Source organism: Erinaceus europaeus, chromosome 2 (genome assembly GCF_950295315.1).
Source record: "Erinaceus europaeus chromosome 2, mEriEur2.1, whole genome shotgun sequence".
Classification (NCBI taxonomy): domain Eukaryota; kingdom Metazoa; phylum Chordata; class Mammalia; order Eulipotyphla; family Erinaceidae; genus Erinaceus; species Erinaceus europaeus.
The window spans coordinates 191,081,357-191,099,635 of NC_080163.1; the positions used below are offsets into that span (position 1 = coordinate 191,081,357).

Here is an 18,279-nt window from a genome sequence, read left to right on the forward strand (position 1 = left end):
TTACTGAAGCACATCCAGGGAAAGACCCAAGGCCAAACTGGGCCCTTGCTAGTCTTCTGAGGCCCATATATGAGTCCAGTGGTTATAATAGGAAGGGGTTGGGGAAGCAGCTAGGGTTTGGTTGGTATTGTGCTTGCTCCAATCACTTTCAGTTTAACTCTAGGGAGATGTTCCTTATTTTCCCAATTTTATTGGTTATTATTGTAGCTTTAGTTAATATCTCTATCACATCACTTAATTACCTTTACTTTTTATAGAGAGATGATTTAAGTTCTGTTATCATAGCAACTCTAAAGTATATGTTGCAGCTTTATTAACTCTCATCACCATGCTGTACTTTAGATTCCCTACAACTTATTCACTCAAGTTTTAGCCTTTTGGAAGGCAGCTATACTCTCCACTTTACTGAGCACACAATTTATATGAAATGTTTTTTTTTTTTTTTTTAATGAGTGAAACAGACCAGAGCAGTGTTAAACCACGAACTCTTGCTTTTACTCATGAAAAAAATAACATTTCAATCGCTTGACCGATGTGGTGACAGCGTGTTCTCCCAGGCTGGGACTAAGCCGTGCCAAGTGAGGGATGGACATTCACAGTGAATGGGACCACTCTTCTTGCTTTGTCTGTGGGCCTGTGTCTCTCCTCCTGGCCAGTGGTTGGTGTGTGGAAGTCCGGGGTGTGGCCTCTCTGGCCGATCCACACTCTCCCGCCCTCTGCTCTCGTGGCAAAAACAAAAACAATACAAAACAAAAATCTCTCAGTATATATACACACCACATCCTCTTTTTTTTTTTTTTTGCCTCCAGGGTTATTGCTAGGGCTCAATGCTGCACCATGAATTCACTTGCTCCTGGAGGCTATTTTTTTCCCTTTTGTTGCCCTTGTTTTATCGTTGTTGTGGTTATTATTATTATTGTTTTTGTTGTTGCTATTGCTGTCGTTGTTGCATAGGACAGAGAGAAATGGAGAGAGGAGGGGAAGACAGAAAGGAGGAACAAAAGATAGACACCTGCAGACCTGCTTCACCGCCTGCGAAGCGACCCCCATGCAGGTGGGGAGCCAGGGGCTAGAACCGGGATTCACACACCGGACCTATCCTCTTTTAATTGTTCACCTGTTGACACACGCTGAAATTATTTCCTGAAACTGGCTACTGTGAATAATACTACAATGGAAATGCAGGTATTAGTTAGACTCTCTTTAGCAGATTAAAGAAATTCTTTTTTCCTGGTATAATAAAGACATACAAATTTTGGTAGATATTATGATAGGATTTTTCTGCATCTGTTGTGATGAGTTTGCTCTTTAATATGCTAATAGGGCAAATGATACAGATTTTTAAAAACTTTAAAAATTGATTTATTACTTATATATAGAGGAATGTTCCAATCATAAGCATATTACTTAATGTTTTCAAAAATTGAACATACCCTGACCTAATAGCTGGGTCAAGTAATGTGCAAATAATGGGAGTTGGGCGGTAGTGCAGGGGGTTAAGCACAGGTGGCGCAAAGCACAAGGACCGGAGTTAAGTATCCCGGTTCGAGCCCCTGGCTCCTCACCTGCAGGGAAGTCGATTCACAGGTGGTGAAGCAGGTCTGCAGGTGTCTTTCTTTCTCTCCTCCTCTTTGCTTCCCCTCCTCTCACCATTTCTCATTGTCCTATCTAACAACGACATAAATAACAACAATAATAACTACAATAACAATAAAAAACAACTAGGGCAACAAAAGGGAAAAAATAAAAAAAAAATAAATGTGCAAATATTCCCAGCTCCTTGAAAGCTCTCCCCACCCATGTATATCCTCCTTCCTTGCTTCTTTCTTCCCTTTCCTTCCTTCCTTCCTTCCTACCTTCCTTCCTTCCTTCTTTCCTTCCTTCTTTCCTTCCTTCCTTCTTCCATATACGAAACTTTGGACTGCTCCCCGCTCCACTGCACTGTCCTTGTGCATGACAGATATATAGAGAGAATGAGAGATACCATTGGACCACTGCATTGATCATAGAATATCCCTTGTGGTGCCAGAGGCTCCTACCTGTCTTTGTATATGCTAAAGTATGTGCTCTACTGGGTGAGAAAATCTCCTGGCCCCCAATTCTTTCTTTTTACTGCTTATGCTTGCTGTCACATCTAGAATCCAACCAAAGTTAAAATGCTTAAAATAATTTTTTTCCTGATAAGAGTCAGATGACAAATCAACAGGAAAACAACAGGAATGATCTCTAAAACATCTGAGAAGTTAAACAATATATTACAAATTATCTATGGGTTAAAGACAACGTTTCAGATGGAATTAAAAATACACAGAAAAAAAAGAAAAATTCACAGAATTAAAGTAAATACAATGAGTAAAAATGAAAAAAGCAAAACCTCACTATTGTAAGGTGCATCTTATCCAGTCCCTTTAAAGGAAATAGTTCCACTTCTGTGCTTTTGATGCACATCTGCAAAAGGACAAACATGGGGAGTTGGGCATGGCTTTGTTCCCGTGCCAGTGTGAGCACAGTCAGTGCTCTCTTGGCTGAATAGGGCTTTAGTGAACTTAGCCGATTAGCCTGGTCCCCACCCCATCTGTCTAACTCTTTTCTTCCTCCTTTCTCCTATGGATAGATGGCACTTGGGGTAATTTAGAGATAATATATTCCCTATGAGATTGAGAAAGAGAGTGGACCCATAAATTCAGTTGAATTTATGTACTAGAAGTTTCCATTAACAGAAAAAGCATTGATGGGGGATTCTCTTTATCAGATCCTCAAGGGCCTATGGCAGGTTCCACAGTGGTCGTCTTCTCTGGGAGTCATCACTTTTTGGGGGTGATCAGAGCATTTGTCTTGGCTCATCAAAGACCTGGGACAGCCTGTTGGAGTTTCTAGAAATCTAGGAGCAAACCTAGCCCTCAGGTTTAGAACTCTGCACATTCTCAGGTCTCAGAGCTGGTTCTCTAGTGTCTAAGGCTCTAGTCTAGAGATCTCTCTACTCTGAATCTGGCGTCTCAGTGAGTCCCTCCTTCAGTTCCCCTTCCTCCTCCTCCGCCTTCTAAATAGACACAGAGAGGCAGAAGGGCAGAGAGGGAGAGGGAGAGGGAGAGAGAGAGAGAGAGAAATAGAGAGAGAGACAGAGAGAGAGACAGAGAGAGAGAGAGAGAGAGAGAGAGAGAGAGAGAGAGAGAAGGGAAACTACTACAGCACCAAAACTTCCTTCAGGTCACACATGGCAAAGCAGTGCACTATTCAAGTGCTATTTCTAGCCCTATTTATTTATTCCCTAAATATTTATTTTATTTATTTATTTTCATTTGTGTGCGAGAGAGGGAGAGAGACAGAAAGAGAGAGAGAGAGAGAGAGAGAGAGAGAGAGAACACCATAATATCATTCTGGCATACATGATCCAGGGACAGGGACTGCATTCGGGACCTCATGCTTGGAAGTCCTAAGCTCTAGCCACTGTACCACCTCCTAGGCAGTTTTTAAGGAATAGTTCTCCGAGAACACTAAGAAATTACATTTCTACTTTGTTGTAAATATCTGTGTTGAGGTATTGTAATTCCTGTAAAAGAGAGAAGAAATCTGAGTCCTTGTAATCTCAGAATATGGCCCAGCATCTCCCAGGCCCTGGGCCCCTCCATAGTTGCTCTATGGACCTGAGCCCCTCCCTCTACAAATACTCCTCAAGAGTGATGGGTTCCTTGTCCTGAGCCTATAGCTCTAAACCCTAGTTTTAGTCCTGGCTGCTGTCCACTCCTTGTTATCCCTGCACCCCTAAATGACACAGTGCTCACTCTGCTTTTTCTGTATTTCAGGTTTCTTTTCAGACTGAGTGTTCCACCATGGCTCAGGATGGATTGTTCTCCCAGAAGAAGGGCTAATCTCCAGTTTATTTAGGGCTGTGTTGTCCTAGCTCTTTGTTCTTTGGAGAAAGTGTCCTTGTATCCAAGGATGTAATGTCCCACTGTAGCCAAGCCTTGCAGCTGGGGTCCTAGGGTGAAAGGTTGGGGACAGTTTCGGGGTGTCTCCCTCCTTCTCCGTCAGGGTATCCTCCAGGGGAAAGGTAAGGGGCTGGTTCTTTCTCGCTCACGACAGGGGTGACACGAAGTAAAAGACACCAGGGGACTCTTAGCGTGAATCTAGAATCTGAGTCCTTAGAGTCCCAGAATCCTAGAGTCCCTTTATTAGCAAAGTGGACATGAGTTAAATAGAAAAGCAATGGAGGTAATTATTGTTGCAATATGACAGAAATTACAGGTTTCTTAACAGTCAGCCTGCCCCTAAGGTAGGGGGTTGGTATGACAGGAATTGATGAGATACAAGACAGTTATTTTCCATAACACAAGCAACTTAATTATCCAAAGGTATTTGAGAGAAGCATAGGGGTTAAACCCGTAGGGTGAGACAGAGAGAAGATGGATATCAAAAGGCCATATAGTTTGGAATTTCTCTTGTCTGGGCTCTGAGGTGTGTGATGAAGTGTGTGATAAGGTGTGTTCTTCTGTGATCAGAAGGTGACTTTGAATAAATGAATCTGCAGCCATGTGGCCTGCAGTTAATGGAGGGAAGTACTGGGGTATCTGTGGGCCTGAGAGTCAAGAAGGGAAGAACCAAGTCTGAGTTTCCCCCCTTATGCTCACCTCGGTTGAGAGAGACTTACCAAGAGGTTATCTTCTCAGACCTCCATCCAAAGATGGGGGTGGTTCTCCCTAAGCTCTATCAGGCTCACACATGTTCCCAACAGGACAGAAATATCTTTCCAAAGAAGCAGAGTTTCTGTAAGTCCCATGACTTGGGAACAAAGACAGATATTAGTGTCCAGGGTGTGAGGAAGGCTGGGTTTAGATTTTGGGAGGGGCTGAAGGTCCTTATGTTACAGGGTTAGGAGAGGAGTGCCTCCCATAGAAGAACTGTGGCTACTTTAGGACACAGTGAGGGAGAGGTAGTGATTTAGACTTAGAGCACACAGGCAAGGGTCAGCTGGCCACTGGCACCCTGTACTAGATGGTTTCTCAGAACCCTTCTGAGTCCCCAGGGAATGTCTGACAGAAGCTGATACTGGGACAGAACTAGGGGCTCCTAGCTATTCCTGCTCTGAAAGGATACTTACCAGGGGTGGAAGCTGGTGTTAGGTGCTCTTGGAAGTATCATCCACCAATGACCCTAGGAAAGGCTAGGCTTACTTGTGGTGTTGTAGGAGAGGTTGTAGCTTTAGTTCAGAATGGAGAGGGAGGGCCCATTCCCAGGCAGGGTAAGTAAAGAGACTACTTTTTTTTTTTTTGGTGGTGGTGGAGGGGCGAGGGCTGAGGAGATGGGAGTCAGAAAAGCTCTCAACAAACCACATTTATCCTGCCCCAGAAAAGAAAGACTCATAGGGTAATGTGGATGCAAGAGAAAGTTGCTCTAGAAGGGATTTAGAACCCAAGAAAGGAACTAATTCATGAAGTTGACTGAGTGGGAGGTTCAAGGCCTTAGAAGGAAAGCAGGACTTTGTGTATAGAATACTGGGGAGCCCCATGTGTGGAGTTTCCCTGAGTGTGTGCCCCTGCTGTGGGCATGTCCTCCCTCAGGCCAGGGGATGCTGACATGTGACAGTGGCCTCTTCCAGCTCCATCAAACTCATCCCAGGACCTGCTGTCCTGGCTGGTCTTCCTCCTCCTGCCTCACTCATCAGGGCTGTGGGTCACACATCTACCTGTGTGGGCACCTGACCCACCTGTCCAGGCTCTTCCATTCTCTTTGTGTGATTTGACCCAGGACCCCCTCAGACCTTGAGGCAATAAAACCCCCTCACAGGATGGGTGGGTTTGAGTTTTTACTCAACTTTTAACTTCCGCCACCCTGATGCAGGTTTGCTGAGTGACTAAGGCAGCACTGAGGGGGTTGGGGCTTTAGTTGTAGTAGTTTACTGGGGAGGAGGCTTTAAGAAGCTGCCCTTGGTTAGCAGATGGTGAGAAATTGGGTGGAATGAGAGGGAAACACATTGGGAGTGGGAAGACCATGGGGGACCAGACTCAGCAACTCTTTCCTTCTGGCCTGGAGATAGGATCAGCATGTGAGAAATGCTGTCATACCATCCAATCACTAGGGACAGGACACACTCCAGAGTAGCTGCCAGTGCCACCCCTACCAGGACTCCAATCACAATGGTAGTAATGGTCCCAGCAGAGAGGCCCAGCATCTCCCCTCCTGACAGGCTCGATGGTGAGGGTGCTGTTGTCCCAGGACAGCTTCATCCTCTCTGTGAGTCTCAATTTTTGCTCATTGAAGAACCACAGGATGGAGACCCCAGTGTCAACTTTGAAGTAAGTCAGGATCATGAATTCATTTTCTGTGACCACAGTTTTGTTGGCTTGGATGGAGGGCTGTGCCACTAGCTCTGTGGAGATACAGAGTGAACCTGGAGTTGGGTACCATACTTCTTCCTCAGACATCTTAGTCCCTCTCAGAACTTCACTAGTTTTGAAAAAGTCACTAGAGAAAGTTGTGTTTTTGTTCAGGTAGTGATTTACAGAGACAGAACTCTACCTTCCTTCTCATTCCAGATGACACCAGGGTGTACCCTGATCTGTCTCTGGGCATATCTGTACTATCAATACCAGAGACTTATATGTCCAGCAATCTCATCATCAAGCAGAATTTTTTTCACCTATTAACTTTCATGGATATTTTTTTCTAGAAAGTTGGCTTTTGGAGAGGGGAGGGAGGAAATAAAAGAAATTTGACTTTTAAAAATAATAAGGTGTAATTTTTTTCTGCCTTCATGGTTATCTTTGGGGCTCGGTGCCTGCACTATGAATCCACTGCTCCTGGAGGCCATTTTTCCCATTTTGTTGCCCTTGTTATTATTATTGTTGTTGTTTTTGGATAGGACCAAGAGAAATCAAGAGAGGAGGGGAAAACAGAAGGGGAGAGAATGATAGACACCTGCAGACCTACTTTACCGCTTGTGAAGCGACCCCCCTGCAGGTGGGGAGCTAGGGGCTTGAACCGAGATCCTTAAGCTGGTCCTTGAGCTTCATGCCATGTGTGCTTAACCCAATGTGCCCAACCCTCCAGGCAGACTTGCCACCCTGTTCATTCTTAAGGCAGCTGTACATAATGTAGAAAAGGCATTTGTCTTTTATTACATAGTGATAGATCATAGGAAATGAGGATGGTCTTCTCAGTTCTAATGATCTAAAGACCTATGTAGGGGACAGGGGCCTTCTGCCAATCTAAAGGATTTCTTACTGAGAACAGGACTTTTATTAATTTTTCAAAATTTAAAATGAATTAGAAATGAGTGTCTCCCTGGGTAGAGAAATATGTGAGTACTGATAAGAGGACAAAATCTGTTAGGGGCAGGGGAAATATGAGGTTATCTGTTATTAAAGGAAAAGTATGAAATTGCTAAAAATGAAACATGCACTGCATATGCCTGTTGAATTTCTTGGCAGAGGGAAAGAAACTGCTCCACAGAAAGAACCCTGCAAGATGGCACAGCTAAAGCTCATTTCCCTTATTTTCTGGGGAAACTGGTGCATGATAGAGCAAAGGGCTGCTGCTTCCTCTGATTTTGGTCTCCTTTATTATTGCTTAGGCAGGTAGGCCTGGCATTAGTGGAGGTGTGAGGGGGTGCTGTCAAGTTGGAAGGATCTCTGCAGAGCCGGGCAGTGCCAGGTGGCATGAGAGAGGAGGATGATGAAGTCATGGAAGGAACAGAGAGAAAGAACCAGGGCATGAGTGCAGGGCCACCTCAGATGAGCCCCTGACTGAGGCTCATAGGAGCTTGTTCAGGGTCAGTGTTATGGAGAAGCAGCCAGGGCACTGGACTGGGACTGAACTCCCTCTGCTGCGTTATTCCCATCAAGTGGACCCTGTATATGAAATCACCCAGAATCTGGGGAAGGAAACCCATTCTTATGGACTTTGTCTCCAAAACATTTGTTATGGTCTAAATGCTAGAACTGCAATAATAGATGTAATGCAGAAGGGAATGGAAGTGTAACCGGGTGTGTCAGTGTTGTGTGTGTGAAGGAGAATTCACCCTCCCCCTCCCCAACACCCAGAGGTCAGAGGGGAATCACTTATGGTATACACAAAGCTGTCCAGTTCCTTTCTGGGTTTGACAATTCCTCTTTATGATTTGTATGGTATAGTATCCTGTATTCTCCTGGGTGGTGACCTGGAATAGTAGGGATCCACTAGGGTATATTGTTTCCTGACCACTGTGTCTGAGTCCTGGAGTACTTACGTGAGCGAAAGTTATATAAGATGCAATTAGTTGGTTGGGTTCTATAGCTTGCCATTTCTATCAGCCAAAGCCTGAAAGATTCCCTGGAAGATTGTGGACAAGTAGAAGAGCATCCTTCCCTGCAACAGCATTGGCTGACACTGACTCAGTAGTGAGCTGGGCAGCAGTAGCCGGATCCAGAAGGTTGAGAGTGAGACTGCAAGGGAACAGAGAAGAATAAGGAGTATTGGTCTATTGATTGGAAGGGACAAAATGAGGGTCTGGAGATGGAATAAATCTTTCTCATGCTAAGATTCGAGGAAGGTAAGCTATCTTCTGTTGGTGCAATTCATCAGCCTGACCATGGTTACTTTATAATTCTGAACTTGTTCTCTCTAGTTTTAAAACTCTTTTCAAAGTGTTTGCCTGGTTCACCCCTCACTGCCCTCAGACCCTTGCTCACACTCAGGTGTCCTGGGAGCTGCCATTTCTGCCCACTTGCTCGAAGGACCCTCTGGCTTCACCACAAGACATTGCCCTGCTCAGTTGAGCACGTGACCTTACATTCTATAGTCTTTATTCACTGCTTCCTCACCAGAGCTCTGAACATGAGCTCAGGAGAGCATTAACTTATCTGATCTTGTGTCTGTCCCCAGTGTTGAGAAAGACTGAAAATACCTGTAGATGAATGAAAACTATTTCTAGGTCCTTTCTCTTTTTAAAAATTTTATTTATTTATTTATTTCCTCTTGTTGCCCTTGTTTTTCATTGTTGTTGTAGTTATTATTGTTGTTATTATTGATGTCGTTGTTCTTGGATAGGACAGAGAAATGGAGAGAGGAGGGGAAGACAGAGAGGGGGAGAGAAAGATAGCTACAGACCCGTTTCACCGCCTGTGAAGTGATTCCCCTCCAGGTGGGGAGCTGGGGGCTCGAATTGGGATCCTTACACCAGTCCTTGTGCTTTGTGCCATATGAGCTTAACCTGCTGTGCTACTGCCCGACCCCCTGTCCTCTCTTTTTTATTGTCTATTTTATTTTTATTTTTTCCCTTTGGTACTCAAAACATTGCTATTGAGTTTTCAGTGGCATTATTTACATAAAAAGTTGACATAGTTTAGACAAATTGATTTAATGCAGTATTATTTGTAATTTCTGGGTGTGATGAGTAATGCTTAGGGTCCTGGTTATATTTTTTACTAGAGGGATAACATGGTAACAGTCATAAATTTTCAAAAATGCTGCTTGCTCAGTTTTGTATAACTTGGAAAGTATACATCAGCTGAGCATTCCCTGGCTTTTAGCAATTATTATTTACTGATGATTGTCCACATTTCCCCTTCCCCTTCCTCCCCCAGGAATAAACAGAATCCTCTGTCTCTCTCAGAGTTCTATCCGTCCCAGGACACCCAGCCTTCCCATCCTTCCCATCCCAGAAATGGACCCTCTTACCTGCCAGCAGTAGCCCCTACCAGGGGACACACCCTCTATGAGCAGGGGCTGAGAGGGGCTTCAGGGGGCTGCTGCCTGCTATGTCCTCCCTCTGAGAGAAGAGCCTGGGCTCCAGAAATGCTCCCAGCAGAGCTGCTCCTGAGTGTCAGCTCTGAGGAGCCTCCTCCCTCTGTGCTCAGCCTCCTCCGGGGGCAGGAGGCCTTTTCAGGGTCATCAGAGGAGGAAGGCTCACTGATAGCGCCCTTTCTTTTCCCTGCCTAGATTTCCACATTATCAGTCTCCTTCCTCTTCTATCTTAACTTCTCTTCCCTAGAAACTTCTGCAGGCTCTGCTTCTTCAGTTATGAAGCCACCCCCCCCCCCCCACATACACATGCACAAACTTAAGATACCTGTATCTAGACTTTTCCACAACTTTGGGTAGTAGTCTCTCCACAGCCCTCACTCATCCCTTCTGTTTTTTCCCTCACAGCAGAAGCCTGGGGGCTGCATCAGACACTCTTGTCACAGAGATGTCATCACCACTCTTCTGTATTCAGAATGCCTTTAAGAAGTTTATAAAGACCATGAAAGCCCTGGTGACTCCTTAGAAATCAGTTTCAGCAGCTGCACAGGCAGTAGGGGTGCCCAGTCAGGGGAGACCCCTGATGTGTGTGGGGGGATTCTCCTGTCTGTGCACAGGAAGGGTATGTAGATCCTGGGAAGATGCAGATTCTGCCCCGGCAGGTGTGGTGGATCCAAGAATCTGCATCTCTCCAGCTTTTAGGGATGCTGGTCACACTGGGTGTGGAGCTCACTTTCACTGAGGGCTGATGGCCCGCTGCCCTCTGAGAGGGTAACCTACCCTCCCCATGGTTGGCCTCTGCTGTGTCCTGTCCTGGGGTCTTTCAGCACCACACAGAGACCCTGAGGTCTCCAAGCCCAGGATGTTTTCCCTTTGTGGCACAAAAACCCATATGGGCATGGGGTCTCCCTTGTTTTCTCAGATGCTCTGAGAATGCTGAATTTTCTCCCAGCAGAACATGAGCTCTAGGTAGAATAAACTTACCTGATCTTATCCCTTGGTGTTGGGACAGGCTGCAAATACCTGTGGATGAATGAAGGATATTCTCAGGCCCTCCATGTCCTTTAAATCAGAATTTATTATTTATTTATTTATTTATTTATTTATTTGTTATTTATTTATTTCTACCAGAGCACTAGCTTATGGTGGTATGGGGTATTGAACCTGAGACTTAAGAGCCCCAGGCTTTGAAAGTCTTTTGTATTACCATTATGCCCTCTTCCTTGGCCCTTATAATTAATTTTTAGAACTTTTATGGTGGTATCTTTCTCTGGTTGGAGATTCCAGAGTTTGTAGCCATCAGGTCTCTGTGAGAAAAGGAAGAACACAGACTGCAGAAGGTTACAGAGAAGGCTTTTGGGTAAGAAAGGGGTAGCTGAGTGATGTTGGGGGCACTTGCTCTGTTTCTGGTGTCTTTGGTTTAGTTTCTATTTATGGACAGAATTTCAGGACCAGAGTTCTCAGGAGCTTCAGTTTCTGGTGTTAAGGGAGGCTTCTTATGTTTTGAGAAATGAGGACAAAGAGGGTGGGAGGTGGGACCTAGTGTCCTTGGTCTTAGAGTGAAGGTTTCAGGGGAATAAACTTCCCTTTTTGTCTGTTGATTGAGCTGTGACTTAGATCTGGTCCATGTTCTCCCTAACTGTCCTCAGGCCTCTGTTTTTTGTTGTGGTTTCTTTGGGACCACCCTAAAATCCCATTGAGTGGGTCCAGGCAGAAAATGGGGAGGTTCTTAGTGGGCCATGGCAGATCAGAGTGGCCTTAGATCACTAAAAGGAACCAGGGGACAGATCAGGTGAAGGGGTCCAAAGTTTGTGTTTGTAGATCAGATTCCTTCTTCACCTCTCTAGACAGGTTCATTTTCTTTTTACATCTTTACATTTTTATTTATTTTATTCATATTTTTATATATTATTACTTTTTTCCCCCTGAGAGTCCTGCTCAGCTTTGGCTTATGGTGGTGCTGAGGATTGAACCTGGGACCTCAGAGCCTCAGGCATGAATGTCTTTTGCATAACCATTGTGCTATCTCTCTTGACAGTGTTGATTTTCTGTGTGTTGCTTGTATGTTCTGAATTTGTCCTCTGAGGGCAAGGGGTGACCTGTGGTCAGTGGCTGGGTTTCACCAGGGATGCTGACCAGACTCCAAAGCATGGAGGATTCAAAGGAACTTTACTATTTTTTTTATGGAATCTTTTAAAAAAATTTATTTATTCCCTTTTGTTGCCCTTGTTGTTTTTTATTGTTGTAGTTATTGTTGTTGTTATTGATGTTGTCATTGTTAGATAGGACAGAGAGAAATGGAGATAGGAGGGAAGACAGAGAGGGGGAGAGAAAGATAGACACCTGCAGACCTGCTTCACCGCCTGTGAAGCGCCTCCCCTGCAGGTGGGGACCCGGGGGCTCGAACCAGGATCCTTACGTCAGTCCTTGTGCTTTGCACCACCTGCGCTTAACCCGCTGTGCTACTGCCTAACTCCCACTTTATTATTTATGAAAGGAACTTTCTAGTGAGCTTATTTATTTATTGAAAAAAAATTCTGGAGACTCTCTGTGGACATCATATTCTGCCTTGACTTTGTTCCCCCCTCACAGCACTAGGGTGCTGTGTTTAAATCATCTGCGTCCTGCCTGTCAACCTGCTCTAGTCCTCCACATAGAGTCTGGAGCAGCTCCACATGGAAGCCCAAGACAGGTGACTCTGTGGCTCCTCACTTTGGGGAGGGAGGCCCCTTGAGCCCCCCCTTAATACCTCTTAGATGGAAGCAAAAGCAGACCCTGAGTTCTCTTGACCCATCCTTCAGGGAACTTTTCCCGGGTTCTGTATGTCTTGTGCTGGTTTGATATCTTCAGATGGTTGCAGTCCTGATTCTTTTTTTTTTTTTTTAATATTTATTTTTATTTATTTATTCCCTTTTGTTGCCCTTGTTGTTTTATTGTTGTAGTTATTATTGTTGTTGTTGTTGGATAGGACAGAGAGAAATGGAGAGAGGAGGGGAAGACAGAGAGGAGGAGAGAAAGATAGACACCTGCAGACCTGCTTCACCACCTGTGAAGCGACTCCCCTGCAGGTGGGGAGCCGGGGTTCGAACCGGGATCCTTATGCCGGTCCTTGTGCTTTGCGCCACCTGCGCTTAACCCGCTGAGCTACTGCCCGACTCCCAGTCCTGATTCTTATGGGAGGTAAACAGTCACTTTTCAAGATGGAGATGGAAGGAGTGCTTTCTAGCAATGAATGGAGAGCTGACTCCTCTCTGTGAGGATATCATGTCCTGCCTCTTGACTCTGTGAGGAATAAAGGCCTATCCTTGGTACAGGTTGGGCGCTTGCTGGGTTCCTTTCATGTCAGTGGATATCTTGATGGAAAGCGGGTGTGGGGGAAAACTGCTTGCAGAGAATGTGCCTTCAGGGGCCTATGCCTGACAAGATGGAGGGACCAACAGTCAGTGTGGGAAGGTGGAGAGTGAGGAGCATTTACTGAGGAGTCCCTGGGGTCAGACATCTGGGCTGTGAACCAAGTGAGAGGGGCCGGCAGGTCCCAGTGAAGCTCCAGGTGTGTAATATCTTTGCTGCCCTCTGAAGGACGTGGAGGGAAACACAGCAGGAAAAGTGACTGCTGGTTGTAATTACAAGCATCTCAAGTATTTTGGAGTATTTACATGTAATTTAAGTGTGGAGTCCTGTCCAGCTCCCTGACTTACAACATTCCTCTTACCTAGCCTAACAAAATTTCATCAGACATAGATTGTGGTCTGCACAAGACCAATGTCTGTCCACAGTAGGCTATCTAGTTATAACATTTATGGCCTTGGAGCTGGGCTAGGGCCATCTATGAATCTGGAAAGAACTAGAATGTGTTCTCCCTGAGTGTTGTTATTTAACTTAAAAAGGGGTTAGTGGGGCTGCTGTGTCGTGTAAAAGGATTCACTACGGGGAGTTGGGAACTGCTTTAAACAATACAAGGTTTACTAGGGTGAAACAGGTAAAAGGCAAAATAAGCACTTACCATCAAGGGTTAAGAGTACACTAGGTCCATAAAGTCTGAGTATAGTTATCAAAAATTTAGTCCCATAAGATAAATAATTATCAGCTCTGGTAAAGGTTGCATGGCTGTAGAGGGGTCTAAAAGTTTACCGGCTAGCAGAGTCACACGTGTTCAGTTCCCAGGAGAAGTAGCCATTGCTGATACGTGGCGCACTTCCACCGAGATGCTTCTGACCAGGAGAAGCAGCAGCAGCCAAAGAGAGCAACCTGCTCCAAGTCCTGTGTTTTATACCTTCCCTCAGGCTGACATCATTCATATGCTAATAGCCCCAAACTCCTATTGGGGACACAGCACCTGAGTCTGAGTGGTCAGGTGGCAAGGCTTCATTCTTTCCCCTCCCCTGACTCAGTAACATCAAGACCTTTTACCTACCCCTTCTCTCTCAATTTCTCTATGTCTCTATTCAAAATAAACAAACAAATAAATAAATACTGTGCTGTAATCTTTTGAGGATGGAGAAATGGTATACCAGGCAAGAAATGTAGGCAGCCTCTCATAGCTTTTATTTTGTTGAGAGGAAGGGAGAGGGGGAGGAAGAGGGAGAGGGAGGGGGAGAGAGAGAGAGGGGGGGGGGGAAGAGGGAGGGAGGAGGAAAAGAAAGAATGAGAGTAGTGACAGACACTACAGTACCACTTTGCTGTCCATGGAGTTTTCCTGGTGCCATCCATAGGGCTTCCATGCATTGCCAGGACTTGAACCTAGGGAATCAAGCACAGCAAGGCAGATGTCTATCAGTGATCTCTCTCTTGGTCTTCCTTGTCTTATTTTTAAAAGACAAGGAAAGGGTCTGGGCATTGGTGTACCTGGTTAAGTGCACTTATCACTATGCACAAAAGCCCATCTGCGAGGGGAATGCTTCATCAGTGATGAAGCAGGTCTGCAGATGTCTATCTTTCTCCACCTCATCTCTGTCTCTCCTCCCCTCGCACTTTCTCTCTGTCCTGTCAAATAAAAATAGAAAGGAAAAATGCCTACCGGGAGCAGTGGATTTGTAGTGTAGGCAATGAGCTTCAGCAATAACCCTGGTGGCACACCTGCCAGATGTGTGGAGGGGCTACAGATGAGACACGGGTGGGGTCCAGTGGTCCAGACAGAGGAGGAGACACTGTATCATCAGTAACAGTGCCTGGTGGAAGTTAGATGTGGAAATCCTACCTTTGATTGACAATTATTTATGAGGAGGAGGTGTGTTTCTATGTGTCCACATCAGAAAGACAAAAGAAACTGATGAAAAATGCTGGACTGGAGTGCATGGAGAGTACCTGTGCAAGGTGTAGATTGGGAGGGCTTTGCAGAGAGTATGGACTAGAAGGACCTTGCATAGGGTATGAATTGGAAGGGCCTTGCACTGGGTATGGATTTGGGAGGGTTTTGCTCAAGGTATGGATTGGGAGAGCCTTGCACAGGGTATGAATTGGGAAGGCCTTGCACAGGGTCTGGATTCTGAATCTTGCTCACCTGAATTCTTCCCATAGACTTTGTCATCTTGCCTCCTAATTTGAAGTAATAATTTCTTTCCTTTTTTTTTTGCCTCCAGGGTTATCACTGGTGCCTGCACTATGATTCACTGCTCCTGGAGGCTATTTTTTCCCTTTTGTTGCCCTTATTGTTTATCATTATTGTTATTATTATTACTGCTGTTATTACTGTCTTTGTTGTTGAATAGGACAGAGATAGATAAAGAGAGGAGGGAAAGAACAGAAAGGAGGAGAGAAAAATAGACACCTGCAGACCTGCTTCACTGCTTGTGAAGCTACCCCCTTGCAGGTGGGGAGCTGGGGGCTTGAACCTGGCTCCTAAATGCTGGTCTTTGTGCTTTGTGCCATGTGCACTTAACACGCTGCACTACTGCCTGGCCTCCCAAAGTAATAATTTCTAAAGAGTTCTTTGATAAGTTTTTTTCCTTTTTTTATTAGTAATTTGATAATGGTTTACAATGTATAAGATTACAGGGGTATATTTCCACACCACACCCACCACCAGAGTTCTGTAATCCCCCTGCTCCCCAGTGATAACCACCATGGCTCTCACAAAGTCTTAGAGTTGGCAGTTTGATCCTTTTTTTTTTTTTCAAGTCATGTGCTTCAGTTTCCTGAATTCCACATGTGAGTGAAACTGTCTGGTAGTTATCTTTTAATTTCTTACTTACTTCACTGAGCACAATCACCTCCAGCTCCATCCATTTTGTCCTGAAGGGCACAAAGTCATCTTTTTAAATTGCAGAGTAGTATCCCATAGAGCTTCTTTATCCAGTCATCTGTCAATGAGTATTTGGCTTGCTTCCATTCCTCGGCAGTAGTAAAAATAGTAGTTACGAGTGGAGGAGTGCACTGAATTAGTGTTTTCATGTCTTCTGCATAATTGCCAAGGCGTGGTATTTCAGGATCAGGTATTTTCATTTTCATTTGCTTCAGGACTCTCCATACTGTTTGCAAAGGGGCTGCCCCACTTTGTTACCACCAACAGTGTTTCAGACTTCTTAAAAATTTTTTTTTAATTGAGGGATTAATCGTTTACAGTTGACAGTAAAATACAATAGTTTGCACATGTGCAACACTTCCCAGTTTTCCACATAACAATACAATCCCCACTAGGACTTCCTCTGCCATCATGTTCCAGGACCTCAGTACCCATCCCCAGAGTCTTTTACTTTGGTACAATACACCAAAAGAGTTCTGAGAAGTCCTTTGAAGTAGAGTAGAAATCTAGAGACAGTGTTCAGCACTCTGGATCTTGGTTTTGGGGACAGGCACATTTATTTATGGGGGGCACTAATCAGGATTATTAAATTCTGGGAGAGGAGACCAAGGGTTTGTGAAGTACCAGGTCCCCAGTGTGCACTTCTTCCACGATTGCTTCTCCATGCTTATCTCTGAGGAGATACCAGATGTCCACACTTCTGTGTACTTGAGACATGATGCAGATTTGCACAGGGCCAAACCCTGGGAGGTGTCTGTGATCTTGATCCTGGGGCATTGTGAGGAGAGCTGAATGTTCTCCTGCCTAGAGAGTGGCTCTTGTGAGCTCACCTTCCTATAAGGGCGGCCGCTTTGTATGCTCACACCTCTTTTCTCCATAGTGGAGAGGGGTAGAGATGGCACTTGGGTTATCTTAGAGAAAACAAATATTCCCTGTGCATCCCAGGACAGGAGAGAACCAAGTTCAGGTGACTTTTTTATTTTTTATTTTTTAGCAGAAGTTACTATGTGCAGGTAAGAACAGGAGGGGAAGGTTTTCTTTATTTAGTCTCAGGTAGTTCACACTGGGTCATAGACCCAATAACTCCTAGAAGCTCTATAATTTCTGGGAGGTAGGAATCTTTTCCCTGACCCATTCAGGGCCTAGAGCATTTTGGTGGGTTTTCGGAAACTCAGGAGGAACAGGGAACCAGGATCTAGGCTCCCAAATATTATTAGGGCTCAGAGATGACTCTCTGCCTCAGGTACCCCATAGGTTTGGATTGTCAGTAGGCTCCACCTCAGAGTATTTATGGAGTAAGTTTTCAGAGGAAATTAACAAGTCATATCTGCTTTGTTGTGGGTCTATCGGCAAATATCTGTTGTCGACTCTAATTCCTGTAAAAGAAAGAAGATTTTGAATTATGTAATCTTCTCAAAACATGGCCCAGCTTCTCCCAGGCCTTGGACCTAGCTGGGGCTTCTCGTTGGAGGTCCTGACTGTGCTGGGGTGTGTCTACCCGCAGGCCCCTTTCTAATTACCTGTTTTATCTTTTGTGCTGTTTCTTGAACCTGAAGTCATAGGCAAGAGTAGATATGGGGTCTTGGGTGCCCTTAGTCCACAAAACACAACACCTATCACCCATACTCACCATGTCAATGGAAACATGTGGCTTGGAGTCAGGTTGGGTGGCCTGGATGGGGCGGAGAAAGCATGAGTCAGAGGGAGGATCATTTCACCGCAGGAGTAACCAGCTCTGCCTCTAAGCAGCTGACTTCACTCCTGTTGCCATGCACCCCAGTGCCAATCTGAGCTTCTCCTCACCCCTTGTTAGCCAGGATCCCTGAGAGATGCCACAGGGTCCCTTCTACTCCTGGATTCAAGGGTTCTCCTCTGGTGAGTAAGGGGGCTGGGTGGATGTGGTCAGGGTTTTGAGAAATTGGTGAGTTTTATTTCCAAAGAGGACTTAGATAGGCCTAGGCAATGTTGGCCTTCTAATGAGATGGGGGTCATACTGTAGTGTGGATTGTACCCCACCCCAACTCTGAGTTTGTATGTTTTATTTATTTATTTATTTAATTTTTTAAACATCTATTTGTTTATCTTCCCTTTTGTTGCCCTTGTTTTTTATTCTTGTAGTCGTTATTGATATTGTTGTCATCATTGTTGGATAGGATAGAGAAAAATGGAGAGAGGAGGGGAAGACAGAGAGAGGGAGAGAAAGATGGACACCTGCAGACCTGCTTCACCGCCTGTGAAGTGTCTCCCCTGCAGGTGGGGAGCCAGGGGCTTGAACCAGGATCCTTACGCCGGTCCTTGCGCTTCGCACCCTGTGCGCTAAC

The 18,279-nt window shown here is 45.1% G+C and overlaps 1 protein-coding gene across 1 annotated transcript in view; it reads right to left on the reverse strand.

Annotated features, from left to right (window-relative positions):
- Positions 1 to 1,113: 1,113 nt before the first annotated feature.
- Positions 1,114 to 18,279, reverse strand: part of LOC103122347 (uncharacterized) — a 127,881-nt gene continuing 110,715 nt past the window's right edge. Inside the window, 9 exon segments of the mRNA XM_060186420.1 lie at positions 1,114 to 1,168; positions 1,251 to 1,316; positions 6,063 to 6,164; positions 6,166 to 6,367; positions 8,062 to 8,400; positions 8,403 to 8,420; positions 9,655 to 9,745; positions 14,390 to 14,457; positions 17,206 to 17,334. Coding sequence (XP_060042403.1) covers positions 1,114 to 1,168; positions 1,251 to 1,316; positions 6,063 to 6,164; positions 6,166 to 6,367; positions 8,062 to 8,400; positions 8,403 to 8,420; positions 9,655 to 9,745; positions 14,390 to 14,457; positions 17,206 to 17,334 — 1,070 coding nt within the window.